At 39.0% G+C, this 16,678-nt stretch overlaps 1 protein-coding gene across 5 annotated transcripts in view; it reads right to left on the bottom strand.

The window, feature by feature from the left end:
• Nucleotides 1–597: 597 nt before the first annotated feature.
• Pex6 (peroxin 6) overlaps nt 598–16,678 on the bottom strand; it is a 47,143-nt gene continuing 31,062 nt past the window's right edge. For all 5 annotated transcript variants that reach the window (XM_068228477.1, XM_067150638.2, XM_067150635.2 and 2 more), the window contains exons 8-11: nt 13,543–13,659; nt 13,389–13,466; nt 2,121–2,260; nt 598–834 (exon numbers count right to left, since the gene is read on the bottom strand). In XM_068228477.1, coding sequence (XP_068084578.1) covers nt 698–834; nt 2,121–2,260; nt 13,389–13,466; nt 13,543–13,659 — 472 coding nt within the window. In that variant the 3' untranslated portion in view covers nt 598–697. The remainder of the gene's footprint in view (nt 835–2,120; nt 2,261–13,388; nt 13,467–13,542; nt 13,660–16,678) is intronic.

The following is a 16,678-nucleotide window of genomic DNA, read 5'->3' as shown; positions in this document are numbered from 1 at the left end:
AATGCATGATCTCACACGGCTAATCGCACCCGCTTCATTTGGTTGGGGACAATTTGATCATCCTCCGTACAGTCGTGACTTAATGTCTAGTAACTATCACTTGTTCCTGCGCCTGAAAAAGCATTCAGGAAGTCAACGCCACGACGATGATAACCAATAGTGACTGGCACATCAGGCGGTAGATTTATATGAGGATGGAATTCAGACTCCATTTGGAAAGACATAATGGTTTAGTGTGCTGTCACCTCTTTTGTTTCTACTGGGTATGGACGAAGTTGTAAAGGAGAGAAAGGAAACTTGTGGGAATAGGGAGATTAAATTATTATTATTTGCAGACGATACTGTGGTCTGGGCACAAACAGAAAAAAAGTGCAAGAACAACTTGTTGTACTGGACGAGAAAATTGAAAAGTATGCTATGAAAATCAGTGCAGAGAAAAGCAAGACCATGGTGATATTAAGAGGTGAAATAAAAGGGAAAGGCTTTGTGAAACATATGACTGGTGGAAAAAGTTCCTTTTGATTGTTACCTCCACATGTACTGAAATAATTTGCACTTGTGCACAAACACAAAGAGAACCAAATTCAAACAAACGCACATATCAAATATTGATATATTTCATTAGAATTACATCAGAAACTTTCTTGTACCTCACAGTAATTCTGTATTTCTGTGATTTTGCATGGTGCAGCTACTATTATCCTGCAATCTTTTGTCGGATCTGCTTGAAGTATCGTAAATCTTCCTGAGAAACAGATGGAATAATGGTAGCAATGGCTGCTTTGAAATCTTCGACTCCCACTTCAACCACCTGATCCGTCTGCTGTCTTCCTTCTGTTGACATAAAAAAAATTAGACTTGCATAAGTAACTAAGCAGTAGTCTCCATAGCAGCACCCATATTGAAGTCAGAATTAGAATTTGGATTTGGAAAAAAATACCAAACAGTCCAATAATTATTTTATCTTTGAAGAGAAAATTGGCTACGTGGTTTTCCCATTTTCACACCAGGCCTTCATTAAGGGCACGAGCGCTTCCTTCCCTTTCTTCTTCCATTGTTGCTATAAGACTTGTATGTGTCTGCGACATAACACAAACAGCAAGAAAGAAGTAACCTCTGGTCAACCTCTTCGACATGTTTCATCTTTCTTCTCCACCTAAACATCAATATTAGCATGTCATTTCCCATATTGCTCGTAGCCAGGGAAAATCACTTGTACTTCTAAGAGGTTAGGTAAAGTATTCTCTTTTAAGAGTCTCACACATACTGTACATGTTCTGTCCCACATTTTCTTTCATTGCCTTTTTTTATATTATATGTCGCACCAACACGGATAGGTCTTATGACGACAATGATATAGGAGAGCCTCAGGAGTAGAAAGAAGTGGCTGTGGCCTTAATTAATGTACATTTGCCTGGTGTGAAAATGCAAAATTAAAAAAATCATTGCCTCCTGTATCCAACTTGACAAAGAATCACTCACAAATTGAAAAAATATAACAATTATTGCATTTGCACTACTAACAGACATCAGTAATGACTTTCACCCAAATCCACCCACAGCATTCAACGTGCGAGCCCTCTGAGCCGTTTGCTCGAAATGGTCCTTTTAAGACATAAAAGCACAATATCTGGCAAACTGTTGTAGTGACAAGGATAGGAATTGTGTCAGCTGCCGAAGCCTGTTGCTCTCCTCTGGGGCAATGATTAATTACTGACAGATGAAATGATATTGAAGAGTGTTGCTGCAATGAAAGATGACAGGGAAAACCGGAGTACCCAGAGAACCTGCCCCCACCCCCTCCCTCCGCTTTGTCCAGCACAAATCTCTCATGGAGTGACAGGGATTTGAACCACGGAACTCAGCGGTCAGAGGCCGGCACGCTGCCGCCTGAGCTACGGAGGCCTCTTGGGCAAACCTTATGTAGGAATAAATTATCTTTCAGCAGGAATGAGTACAAAAGTCTTGTGAAACACAGATTTATGGACCTTAAATAGTTAATGGCATCCTTCTGCACACACATTGAGAAGTTAGGCCAGATCTTGTTTGTACAGCAAACACAGCAATATAAAATTGGATAACAGGTGTGTTACATAACTGCTGTAGCTAAAAATACAAACCTTCTTTCATCTGATGTATACACGTTCTAACTGCATTCAACCAAGCATTGGAACAGACAGAATACATATCAGCCCCAGTGAGATTAGATGGCAGTTTCGAGACAATATCCTTCAGGTTAACATCAGGTCTCAGTGTGAATCTGAAAGGAAAAAAAAAAAAAAAAATATTAGAATCCATAGTTTGGTGATGTGTGATCTTGTGTACTATCCTACACAATATCTCTTTCCTTTCTTTCTTTTTTGCACATTATAGGTTATTTATTTTGTCCTTTTCTTTTCATTTTTCTGTAAAGAATGACTAAGAAGTGCAAGTGTAGGAACTGTGGGCGTGGCCAGGCGTTAAGGAGTATAAGGGAGGAGTTGGAGAGTTCGAGGGAGATAATTAGGATTCTCTCAGAAGACAGGAAGGAAGGTAGGCCTCCCTCAAACAATGTACAGGATAAAACAGTAGGTGTAAAAGAGAGATGGGAAGGAAATGGGGGAACTGTAGAAGACAGGTGGTCAAATGTTCTAAGGGGAAGGAGATTGCAGGCAAAGGGCTCTATTCAGGATCAGCATTCAGGATAGGTGTCTGTGAGAAATCAGTACGAGTCACAGTAGGTAGAACAACAGAAGGAAAATGAGGAACAGGGAACTGTTGCTGAGAAGTGTGGAAGTAGGAGTAAGGGAAAAGGTAGGAAAGGGAAATGTAGAGTAGAAGGTAGGAAAAGACAGGTGGAACAGGGTCGGGGGACGAAGAAGTAGCTTCTGCAGCTGCCAGAAAAGATAGGGCTGACCAAGAGTGAAGGGGATCACATGAGGTGGGTAGGGTTGAGACTCTGGACATGGGAGATTCCACTGTTAAACATGTGGGGAAAGTGTGTGGTCGAAAGGGAACCAGGGTAGAGTGTTATCCAGGAATTAGGTTGAGGCAGATGTTGAAGAAAGTAGAAGAGAAGAAAGAGAAGAAGGAGGGAAAGGAGAAGGTGGTAGTGTTTCACATTGGTACCATCAACGTAAGGCAAGCATGTATAAGTACCAACATAGTTGGGGATGTGTGGGATCTTGTAAATGCAGCACGGGTGAAGTTTAAGGAAGCGGAGATTATCAGTAGAAGTGGAGATTATCAGTGGAACACTGTGTAGGAGGGATACTGACTGGAAGGTGATTGGGGATTTAATGAGACTATTGAGTGGTTATGTGGGAAACTGGGAGTGAGATTTCTAGATCCTAATGGGTGGGCAAGAAATAGGGATTTGCGCTCAGATGGAATTCGCTTAAACTGAAGTGGTACGTATAAGTTAGGAATTTTATTTAGAAGGGTTATAGGGAGGTATGTTCAGGGAAATGAGGTGCTCTAGGGAGTGGTGGTAAGGGTACAGGGTTCTGGAAGTCAAGTGATGATAACTTAAAAATGTTCGTGTTGAACTGTAGAAGTATTGTAAAGTAAGTAATTTAATGTCCAGCCCCACGGTGTAGGGGGCAATGCATTCACCTGTCACCCAGCGGGCCTGGGTTCGATTCCCGACCAGGTCAGGGGTGTTTAATTGTAATGATTAATATCCCTGGCCTGGAGACTGGGTGTTTGTGATGTCCTTCATTTCCCTTCCTCACACACAACATTCCACACTACCACCATTCTAATAACACGCAGTTCATATAATATTGTGCCAGTAGGGGCAAAAGATCCACATGGGTCGACGTCCCGAACAAATAACATTTAAGAAAAAAGAAAAAAGTAATTTAATAGATATATACTTAACAGATATTGTAATAGAAGTCGCTGCAAAAAACCTCGGACCTTGTGGGTGGGGTTAACTTCCAATAAGTAACCAGGGGAACCTGACCCCTACAGAGCGTATCCCCAGGTGGCAGATAGGGGGTCCCTACAGTACGTAGGGCTGGTTGAAATACCCAATACATCCTGCGGACCAACAGGTAGCCCAATTCCTGGGGGCTTTAAAATACTGGGGCACCCTCTCTTCAGGGGTCATAAATACAGAGGTGCCAACCTTCAAAATGGCTTTTCCGTAATCCCCATCCCATACCCTCCGAAAAATTTTGGAGTCAAATCCAAAGCACACTCAACCCTTCTGGATAATGACACCCTCTTTGCCCTTCCCAACAACAATCTATTCTAAAATATATCCTATTACACATTACCAGTTAATTCTGTCATAAAATATTCTTTGCAACTTGTTTTCCACGCAACACGTGCTATTGTGTGGGATTTTTCTCATAGCATCCTTAACACTGTGAGGACATTTTCACCTTATGAAACAATAAGCGATTCCAGTTTAGATGTCATTTTTGTAGGCCTGAAAGTGCTTCTTCTTTTTTTTTTTTTTTTAACACTGAAAACTCTTTCTGTGGGAGACTTACTGTCAGGTACATTTAATACTGCAATAATTCAATATTACATTTTTCGGTGAAGAATAGCAGAGTAGAGTTCCTTCATTCACAATGAATTTCACAACGGTCACGGGTAGCAAAAGGAAGTGACGATCGAATAAGTATCGCTGCCAACTCACAAGCATTGAAACAAAGAGAGTCAAGTACTAATGCTCGAAAAGATTCATTTTTCCTCGTTTCCTTATTTATCCGTAGAAATTATATTTTCGTTATAATGTCGCATTTCCGTAATAATTTACCCTTTGGCTGTAATGCCGTAATCGTGAGGGAAAGTCCATAATAATTATGGATAATCCGTAAGAGTTGGCACCTCTGTAAATATGGAGGGCCCTTGCATTGGGTTATGGATGAAGACCTCAACCGCATCTACAGCGGAGAAGATGGATGTCGGTATGGTGGAGATTTAAAGATAAGAATTTCATAATGTTCCGTATTGTATTGAGTTCACAATTAAACTGAAATAAGATATATAATGATTGAAAAAGTTGAACCATTATATATCTTGCCACTGATGCTTTCATGGCCCGTACTTATAGACATGATACTGTATAGGCTTTTGGGGTTATGCTGTGTCAAGAAAATAAGGTGAAATTCTTTACTTTTTGTAGAGAACTGTGCTCTGTGTGCTCAGAAGAAGTCTTGACTGTCCACGAGAAAAACTTCTGAGCACAATTCTCTGCGAAACGTAAAGAATTTCACCTTATTTTCTTGACACAGCCTAATCCCAAAAGCCTATACAGTATCATGTCCATTATATATCTTATTTCAATTTAACGGTGGAGATGGCAGAAGGGTAAACCCATAGCGTCTGTACTCCAGAGGAGCGGCTACAAAAGGTGCCTGACTCCACGTTAGGAGCGGACTAATTTGAACCTGGAAGAATGTAATAAAATGCTTTTGGGAGTGGTGAACCCATCGTACAAAAGCCTAAAAAATGAGTGCGAGTGAATCGAGGCCTCAGAAAATGCTAGGGCGTCACCCTGAAGTGACATGCAGTTTCCAGTGCTCTGGGGGGACTGTGAGAAGTGGGCTATCAGACATCACAAGAATTGGTATCATCAATGTCATGACTTTGAATGGCAAGGTAGAAGAACTGATAGAGTGTATGGAGAAGAAAAACATAGCAACGATGGGAATGAGTGAGACAAAATGGAAGGGGAAAGATCAAAAAGAAGTGAAGAAAGGGTATAGATTATATTGGAGTGGAGGAAAGACGGCAACAAATGGTGTTGGTGTTATATTGAGAGAAGACCTAGCACAATATGTGGACAAAATTGACCAGATCAGTGACAGGATAATTAAAGTTAGACTTGGACTTGAGAGTGAAATCAAGGATTTTATACAGGTTTATGCACCCCAATCGGGAATGCAGATGAATGTTTTTTGCTAGCGGCTTTACGTCGCACCGACACAGATAGGTCTTATGGCGACGATGGGATAGGAAAGGCCTAGGAGTTGGAAGGAAGCGGCCGTGGCCTTAATTAAGGTACAGCCCCAGCATTTGCCTGGTGTGAAAATGGGAAACCACGGAAAACCATCTTCAGGGCTGCCGATAGTGGGATTCGAACCTACTATCTCCCGGATGCAAGCTCATAGCCGCGCGCCTCTACGCGCACGGCAGATGAATGTTTAGAAGAGTTTCTAGAAGAACTGGAAAGATGTATTGAAGACAAATAGATTATAATAATGGGAGACATGGATGCACATGTTGGAACAGACAGACAGGGAAAAGAAGAGATAATTGGCCCCTATACTGTAGTTATAGAAACCAAGATGGAAGGAGATTTGGTAATAGATTTTTGTTAAAAGGAATGTATTCACTGTTGGCAATATGTAGTTTAGAAAAAAAAAAACTCTCAAAAAATAACTAGATACGGTTGGGGAGATAGAAAGACAAAGACAATAATTGATTGTATTCTGGTGGAGAAGGAGAAACGTAGACAACTGAAGGATGTGACAGCAATGCCAAGAGCAGGTTTTGAAGGAGACCATAAAGTGGTGGTAGCCAAATTAAGACTTGGTAAAATTACAAATTTAATAGAAAAAAAAAGAGAAAGAGAAATAAGGTATGGAAGTTAAAGAAATAAGGGAAAAGTTTCAAGAGGATCTGAAGAAAGAAATTCTCAAAGATGACGTGAACAGTGTGGAAGAGGAATGGACATGTTTCAGAAATGGTTTTGTAAAGTGTGCAGTAAACACCTGTGGAAGACTATCAGGGAGGAAAAAGGAAAAAGAGACTTCTTGGTGGAACAGCAGGGTAAAGGAAGCAGTTAAAGAGAAACAAATAGCTTGGAGGAAGTGGATAGGCAGCAATAGCACAGAGAATTGGAAGAAATATAAAGAAGCCAAAAAGGTATGTAAGAAAATAGTACAAGAAGAGAAACGGAAGAGCTGGGAAAGTTTCACAGAAAATGTACAGGGTGATATAAAGGGAAGTAAAAAGGTTTTGTATCGTTTGGTGAAGAATAGTTTACGAAATAGGGAAGATACAAAATTTATCAAAACTGAAACAGGATAGATATCGACGCAAAGAGATGACAGGGCCGATGACCTTCGATGTTAGGCCCCTTTAAACAACATGCATCATCATCAAAGAGATGACATACTAAAAATATGGGAAGAATATTTCTCAGAATTGCTAAATATTAAATACAGTGAACTGGTAGATGGAAAGGAGCAAGAAGAAACAATGGGGAAAGAAGAAGAACAACAACAAGAAAAGGAGATATCAATGTTAGAAATAAAGGAAGCCATACAAAAGATGAAGAGCAGTAAAGCAGGGAGAGGATGAGATAACTACAGAAATGATAAAAGCATCAGCACCAATAGGGCTACAGTGGCTGTATAGATTATTTAGAATAATCTGGAGGAAGAAAGAGATCCTAAAAGAGTGGGGAAAGGGTTTAATTATCTGGATATTTAAAAAAGGTGATAAAAAAGAATGTAATAACTGCAGAGGGATCACCCTTATTGCCCATGTAGCTAAGATATTTGAGAGAGTATTGGAAGAAAGACTGAGGAGGAAGCTACAAGGAGAAATAGAAGAAGAACAGTATGGTTTTAGGAAAGACAGATTAATGTTTGACCTGATCTTTACATTAAGACATATGATGGAGAAAAGATGGGAGTTTGGAAAAGACATAGTGATAAGATTTATTGGCATTGAGAAAGCTTATGACAGCGTGCCCAAACAGTTGGTATGGGACACATTAAGGAAAAAACAAGTTAACAGAGTGGAAGTGCAAATGATAAAAGCTATGTACAAAAATTGTGTTAGTAGTGTGAAGACTAATACAGGAAAACAAAATGGTTTAAAGTTGAAACTGGTCTCCGAAAGGGAAATACTATTCATCATAGTCACGGATGAAATTCATAAGACTATTAAACAGAGATTGGGAAGACAGGCAACAAAAGCCATGTAAGCAGATGATATAGTGATATGAGGTGAGGATGAAACGGAAGTGCAAAAACAAGTAGATGAATGGAATCGAGAGAAAACTTTGGGATGAAAGTAAGCACAGAGAAAAGTAAAACAATAGTGATGACAAGGGGAAGGAAGGAAGGAAGGAAGGAAGGAAGGAAGGAAGGAAGGAAGGAAGGAAGGAAGGAAGGAAGGAAGAGGAAAGATAAAACTGAATGGTAAAATTCTAGAAGTGGTTAAAAGTTTCAAGTACTTGGGAAGTGTGATCACAGAAGATGGAAAGATAACCGAAGAAATGGGAAAATAATATAACAAGCAAACAGCAAAGAGGTATTTTGTGGAAGAATGTCCCGAAGAAATGTAAAAGTATTATATTCAACCTATTATGAACCCATACTAACCTATGCAGCTGGATCGTAGATCGTAGACTACAACAGAACGAGAGGAGAGTAGAATACAGGCAGCGGAGATGAAATTCCTGAGGCGTCGAGGGCAAGACCAGAAACGATAGAATTAGAAATGAAGAGATAAGGAAAAGGGCAGGAATCTTCAAACTTCAAGACAAGATAGAAACAACAAAGCTGAAGTGGTATGGGCGTATGATGAGAATGGCAAAAGAGAGTGTGCCAAACATAGCTTTTTCAGAGAAGTTAACAAGAAAGAGACCACAAGGAAGACCCCGAAAGAGATGGACAGATTCAGTATGGGAGTGCGAGAAGAGGGGAGGAAAACCAGAAGAAGTACTTAAAAAAGGAGAAGAGTAGTGGAGAGACAGACAGCGATGGAAGTCCTTGATTCACAACCCGACCCAGGAAGCTGGAAATGGGAAATGAAGATGATCATTATATTGTAAGAGAAGTTGAATCCTGGCTGAGAAATGATATAATGGATGCAGAAATTTTCTCACGGAACTGGAGTGTGTTTCGTAGAGATAGGATAGGAATGGTAGAAGGGAGAGTATTCGTTCTGGTGAAAGAAGAATTTGTAAGCTACCAAAAAGTTAAAGATGACAAACATGAAATTCTAAGTGTAAGGCTCATTTCTAAAGATAATAGGCAACTTGATATCTTTGCAGTGTACAAACTGGGAAAGGGTAGCACTGATGCTGATTCAGAATTATTTGATAAGATAATCAGCTATGTAGGAAACAACATGGAAAGGAATGTGATTGTAGAGAGAGATCTCAATTTACCAAATGTCAATTGGAAAGGTAATGCAAACGACAGGAAGCATGACCAACAAATGGCAAATAAGTTCATATGGGAAGGACAGCTGATGAAAGTAATGGAACCAACTAGAGGGAAGAATATACTGGACGTGGTGCCAGTAAAACAAGATGAGCTCTATAGAGAAACTGAAATAATAGATGGTATTAGTGATGACGAAGCTGTTTTATATCATAGTGAAAAATAAATGTGATAGAAAGGAAGGTCTTAAAAGTAGGACTATTAGGCAGTACCATATGGCTGATAAAGCAGGCATAAGGGAGTTTTTAAAAAGTAACTATGATCGGTGGAAAACGATAAATAAAAATGTAAACAGACTCCGGGATGGGTTTAAAGCAATTGTTGAGGAATGTGAAAATAGGTTTTTACCTTTAAAGGTGATAAGGAATGGTAAAGACCCACTTTATTATAACAGAGAAATAAAGAGACTAAGAAGGAGGAGCAGACTGGAAAGAAATAGAGTTAGAAATGGCTGTGGAAGTAAGGAGAAATTGGAGGAACTTACTAGGAAATTGAATCTAGCAAAGAAGGCAGCTAAGGATAACATGATGGCAAGCATAATTGGCAGTCGTACAAATTTTAGAGAAAAATGGAAGGGTATGTATAGGTATTTTAAGGCAGAAACAGGTTCCAAGAAGGACATTCCAGGAATCATTAATGAACAAGGGGAGTGTGTATGCGAGGATCTTCAAAAGGCAGAAGTATCAGTCAGCAGTATGTATTGTTGGTTATAAAGATAATGTCCAGATAGAGGAAGTGACTAATGCTAAAGAAGCATTAATATGTACCTATGATAACAATGACATTTACAATAAGATACAAAAGTTGAAAACTAGAAAAGTGGCTGGAATTGATAACTTTTCAGGCGATATATTAAAGACAATGTATTAGGATATAGCACCATATCTGAAGTACTTAATGATTATTGTTTGTTGAAGGAGATATACCAAATGAATGGAGAGTTGCTACAGTAGCCCCTGTGTACAAAGGAAAGGGTGATAGACATATAGCTGAAAATTACAGGCCAGTCAGTTTGACATGAATTGCATGTAAGCTTTGGGAAAGCATTCTTTCTGATTACATTAGACATGATTGCAAAATTAATAACTGGTTTGACAGAAAGCAGTTCAGGTTTAGGAAAGGTTATTCCACTGAAGCTCAACTTACAGGATTCCAGCAAGATATAGCAGATAGCCTGGATTCAGGAGGTCAAATGGACTGTATCATGATTGACCAGTATAAGGCATTTGATAGGGTGGATCATGGGAGACTACTAGCATAAATGAGTGCAATTGGATTACACAAAAGAGTGACTGAATGGGTTGCTATATTTCTAGAAAACAGATCTCAGAGAATTAGAGTAGGTGAAGCTTTATCTGGCTCTGAAAGAGGGGAATTCCTCAAGGCAGTATTATTGGAACTTTATGTTTTCTTATATATATAAATGATATGAGTAAAGAAGTGGAATCAGAGATAAGGCTTTTTTCGAATGATGTTATTCTCTACAGAATAATAAATAAGTTCCAAGATGGTCAGCAATTGCAAAATGACCTTGAAAATGTTGTGAGGGGGACAGCAGGCAATGGTATGATGATAAACAGGGTTAAAAGTCAGGTTATGAGTTTCAGAAATAGGAAAAGTCATCTCAGTTAAAATTACTGCGTTGATGGGGTGAAAGTTTCTTATGGGGATCACTGTAAGTACCTACATGTTAATATACGGCAAGATCTTCATTGGGGTAATTACATAAATTGGATTGAATTAAAGGGTACAGATCTCTGCACATGGTTATGAGGGTATTTGGGGGTTGTAGTAAGGATGTAAAGGAGAGGGCATACAAGTCTCTGGTAAGACCACAAATAGAGTATGGTTCCAGTGTATGGGACCCTCACCAGGATTACTTGATTCAAGAACTAGAAAGAATCCAAATTTTTGCTATTTGTTTTACGTCGCACTGACACAGATAGGTCATATGACGACGATCGGATACGAAAGGCCTAAGAATGGGAAGGAAGCGGGCGTGGCCTTAATGGGGAAATGGGAAACCATGGAAAACCATCTTCAGGCTGCCGACAGTGGGGTTCGGACCCCACTATCTCCCGGATACAAGCTCACAGCTGAACGCTCCTAATCGCACGGCCAACTCGCCCAGTGGAAAGAATCCAAAGAAAAGCAGCTCAATTTGTTCTGGGTGATTTCTGATAAAAGAGTAGTGTTACAAAAATGTTGCAAAGTTTGGGCTGGAAAGCCTTCGGAGAAAGGAGACGAGCTGCTCAACAAAGTGGTATGTCTCACTAAGTTTATAAAAGGAGTATTTTTATTACCCCACCTATTCAATACAATTAATTCCACAGTTATGAGGTTAAATAAACATAGAAATTACTAAATTTAAAGGGACATGTTTTGCCTTTCTTTTATTGGCCATCATCAGCCTTATTTAATCTTAAAACAAGCATTGGTCAGAGGACATTATCACTTATAAATTATAAAAATTGAACTATGATTTCTTAAAAGTAATGACACTGCGGAATAGTTGTTATAAAATAAAGATGTTGAGACATAACATATACAACACATGCTAAAATCACTTTAAACAATTTAAAATGTTTGTCTAAAAAGAAAAGAATTTTGTGTCATATTAATTCTAAAAACAACACATGTCCGACACTGAAATGGATCCTCTTCGTAAGAAATTTGAACATACGCGTCGCTTGGGGGGTCGGATATCAAACCCAAGACTTCAATGGACAAGAATGGTATGACAATACTCAAAAGCTTAGGCTGAATTCTGTTTTTTATGAAAAACACAGGAGCTAAAAAGTATTGGCCGGAAAGAAGGCGAACGATTTAAAATTATCTTATTAAGTTGATTAATCAAAAATTATCGTAAGATAACTAATGCAAGAAGACGTTGATATGTTGGTTGAAGTCGCTGCTGAGACGAATATATCAGAGTATTTGACAGGTTTGTTTGACAGTCTCATGAAAGTGTGGTCCCTTTAGATGTAGAACACCATGGAAAAGAATGTGGTTATATCATTCGCCGTAAACTATGTCCGTCTTAATGTATCAGTGGTGTTAGTCTGTCTCAACACTATTAAGGCACTTAGTGAATTCCATCTGAACCGAAGGCCTCAAGGCTGACCATTCAGCCAATGAGTCGGACTCAAATAGATACAATATTTATGTTTATCTCTGTTTAATATGAAGCATGTTGCTCCATCTAAGGATTATGTTTTGTATTGAATGTGGAGGATACATTAAATTTTTTCCTTTGTAAAGTGATTCTATCAAGTCACACTCAAATATTTAGACACAATCTTCTTTTTCCCACATCTGTGGGGTCGCAGGTGAGAACTGTGTCATACATGTGGATTTGCCCACGTTTTACGGCCGGATGCCCTTCCTGGCGCCAACCCTATATGGAGGGATGTAATCACTATTGCATGTTTTTGTTGTGGTTGGTAGTGTAGTGTGTTGTCTGAATATGAAGAGGGAAGTGTTGGGACAAGCACAAATACCCAGTCCCCGGGCCAGAAGAATTAATCAGAGGCGATTAAAATCCCTGACCCAGCCGTAAATCTAACCCGGGACCCTCTGAACTTAAGGCCTCAACGCTGACCATTCAGCCAATGAGTCGGACTCAAATATTTACATACAATATTTATGTTTATCTCTGTTTAATACAAGGCATGTTTTTAAGTAAATGCTGTTTCAATATAGAAAAAAATAATCCAATTTTTTAAACAATTCTTTTTTTTTTTTACTCGTAAGCTATATCTGAATGCAACCTCACAGCTATGCAATCTGAACTGTGTGGCCAACTCTAAAAGAAATGGGAACCACGGGAAAAACGTATTTGAAAACATCAGTGTTTTAAGATGTATAGATCATCCTCATCTTTCTTGTTTTGAGACTGACCGACCGATCAATCAATCAATCAATCAATCAATCAATCAATCAATCAATCAATCAATCAATAAATAAATATTGATTTCCCATCTGGGCAACAGTCCAAAATGCAGATCAGTGGTCTTCCTGTCATTGTGTTCATCCTATTAATATTCCTCATCATGTTTCTGTGTTTTTATAAGCAATATATTCTTGAAAACATTACTCTGGAACAGGGGCAAGGGAAATATGAAATGGGAACCGATGCATGAGCAAATACAATACTTCACTATTATAAAATTATATCCAACAGCAACAAACTCTTAGTAAATTACTCACTTTCTTGTAAGGGCACTTAAGACACTATGCTGGGAATCTCGATCTTCACAAACACCAACATAGAGCAGTTTGTCAAACCTGAAACAAATTTGCAGAATTAGTTTGTATTAAGCGTGGTGTCCCTAACAGGAATGCACGAGCTCTGGATGCCTACCTGCCAGGTCGTAGAAGCGCAGGGTCAATCAGATCGGGTCTGTTAGTAGCACCGATGACAAACAGGTGAGTTGATTTCTGCAAACCATCAAGCTCAGCCAGTAACTGAGACACCACTCTGCAACAAATGACAGCATTCATTTTGAACAGATACGGAATACCATCAAGTATTAGTTTCATTTGGGCAATCCTTGTACAATAAAGAATATTTCTGCAAGAATGACCATAAAAATCTTGTGAAACACAGTATTATGGTCCATAAATAGTTAATGGCATCCTACTGTACACAGTGTTTATTGAGATTAAGACTGGTGTTCGTCGAGGTGATTGAATCTCACCCATTTCTTTTCAACTGTTTTCTTGAAAACGTCATCAAAAGCGGAGAAAGAGAATACCTAATAATGAATTTTTTCTTCTTTTTTTGCTATTTGCTTTATGTCGGACCGACGCAGATAGGTTCTATGGTGACGATGGGACAGGAGGCCTAGGAGTGGGAAGGAAGCAGCCGTGGCCCCAGCATTTGCCTGGTGTGAAAATGGGAAACCATTGAAAACCATCTTCAGGGCTGCCGACAGTGGGGTTTGATCCCACTATCTCCCAGATGCAAGCTCACAGCTGCGCGACCCTAACCGCACAGCCAACTTGCCCGGTGATAATGATATCAGGCTGGGTCCTGGACCCAAAGCAGTGAACATCGATTGCCTTGCTCTTTCAGATATATCTATGTTCAGTCCTCAGCCCAGATGCAAGCTCACAGCTGCGCGACCCTAACCGCACAGCCAACTTGCCCGGTGATAATGATATCAGGCTGGGTCCTGGACCCAAAGCAGTGAACATCGATTGCCTTGCTCTTTCAGATATATCTATGTTCAGTCCTCAGCCCGAAGGCTGGTTGGATCCTCATCAGCTCCACCATTAGCTGTCACAGATAGCCTAGGCATGACTGAAGAGGCATACTAGGGAAATGAGGAGTGAGGTAGTTTCCCGTTGCTTTCCTCACTGAGCCAGAAGTTGCTATTACATATCAGTCTGTCAAGCCCACTGAAATGCATGCATCAACCGACCCTATGAGCAATATTTTCACACCCTTCACAGCAGGGACTGGCTGAATAAGGAATGGCATTACAAACATCGCTCATACCTCAGTCACTTTCATATTGTCAAAGGCAAAGATACGACTGAGACAGATCAATGAAAGTAACAGAATTGCTCTAGCCATACCAGAAGACAAAGTGCACTGTAAACACCAGGTCTTGCCAGCAAGTAGTCCTAATAGCAGATGACTTCAGCCCTGCGTGCCTTCAGGTTGAAATATTACAAGAAGCTGTAAGTCTCCAGACTTCCTTCGGGAGGGGAGGAAGAAAGAGAAAAAAAAGAAAAAGAAAAAAGGTCAAGTTATCTGAGCGTCTTGTTCTTGGTACCAAACATTTAACACATTCAACACTACCATATTTTCACTTGAACACTGGCAGTGAACTGGATCTTTTTCCTGAATTTTAATATATTATCTCATAACAGTGATACATAATACATCCCTGATTTTTGTATCATATGGAGGTGTCAGCCATCAAAAATGAAGATGTTAATCAGGAAGTACATATCTAAAGGATTTTAATTGCAGTATACTAATCTTATGAAAAGCATTAAAAAATGTTTGGGGAAAAAAACTTTTACCTTCAAGTTATACCAATAAGCCTGCTCAAATAATAAAAAATGAATCATTTAATGTAGCTGCTTAAGCCATGAATAAACTCAATTCCATTTGAAATACAAAATGTTCCTATTTAGTTTGTTTTGGTATAGTACCCATGAAAACATTGGGCTATACACAGTCCAACCTTCCATCATCATCTACTTTCTTTTCGCAGTACAGGTGAATCATCAGCCTGCGTCTCTTTATCTAAACGAAAAATAATTTGTATTCGGAGTAAAATAAAGCAGCTAAAATCTTGCATTCGAAAGTGACTTACCAAATAAATATCGTGCCCGAACTATCAACTGATATGTAATGTGGTTCATCGGCAGAGTATTCATCACTGTCATCTGTTTCTGAACCCACTACTCCTGACAAAATATCCAAGATATCACTATCATTGAGTCGGTGTGAGGACATGTGTGTACAGTAACACAGCTGACAGCGCAACTGATTCGGCACGCTCAGCAACTAGCCCATCGAGTGCTTCGGTAGATCATGGCAAGGAGAAACTACCCTTTTTATTGTTTCACTTTGAACTTCCCGATAACTACTGCATTACATGTAATAAATATCATTTTTGGTCCGTATTGATGATGTAGATTGAAATAATAACATTAAGTTATTTATTAGACCACCTAATCAATACAAAATCGTCTTGGATGATTTACATAAATTTGTTAGCTAATAGTGGGACATGTTTCGCCTTCTCTGAAGGCATCATCAGCCATAGTCTTAACCTTAAATTAAAAATAAGCGTCTAAATAACATGTAGTGATGAATGAATTTTAAAATCTTGAAGAGATTTGAAGTAAAATAACATTAAAAATAACAATGATGGTTTGAAAATACAATGTGATGAGATACAATAGTGGAAGTATTAACAAAATTAACCTTAGAAGGCTGCTAAAATAAGTACAATGGAATAAAACAACAGATTGTTATACAACAAGTAGTAAGATTGCATAAAAGTAAAGTTGATAGTAATGGCGGTTATAATTAGACGATGGCGAAAAATCTTATGTAATCAAAGTAAAGAGGAGAGAGTAAAAGTCAAAGTTAGTCGAGAGATCCGAAGTTCATTATGATCTTGAAGATAAAGGATGAAAGTCAGATGCATATGGTGAAGTTGTAGAACACGTTGAGGATATGAAGTTGGTGAATAGAAGTTGAAGAACAGTTTCAAATAGGATCACTATGGACCATCTCAAAATTTGAAGTGATGTTCAAATGTTGTAAATTGTGAGTTTGTAGATATTCTAGTTGAAAAAGCATATACAAGTGGAATCTGTAAATGGAAGCAAGAAACGTAGAGTTAATTGTGTGAAAAGATATTTGAAAAATCTTGAAGTAGAATCGTATGCACTTACCACTTGACGGTGACAAAGATAGCTTGTAATATTATGAGTAAGAAGTATTTGCAACAGTAGACTTCTTGCTACGT

The sequence above is a fragment of the Anabrus simplex genome, chromosome 7 (genome assembly GCF_040414725.1).
Source record: "Anabrus simplex isolate iqAnaSimp1 chromosome 7, ASM4041472v1, whole genome shotgun sequence".
NCBI lineage: Eukaryota > Metazoa > Arthropoda > Insecta > Orthoptera > Tettigoniidae > Anabrus > Anabrus simplex.
This window is presented reverse-complemented; position numbering and strand designations above follow the sequence as displayed.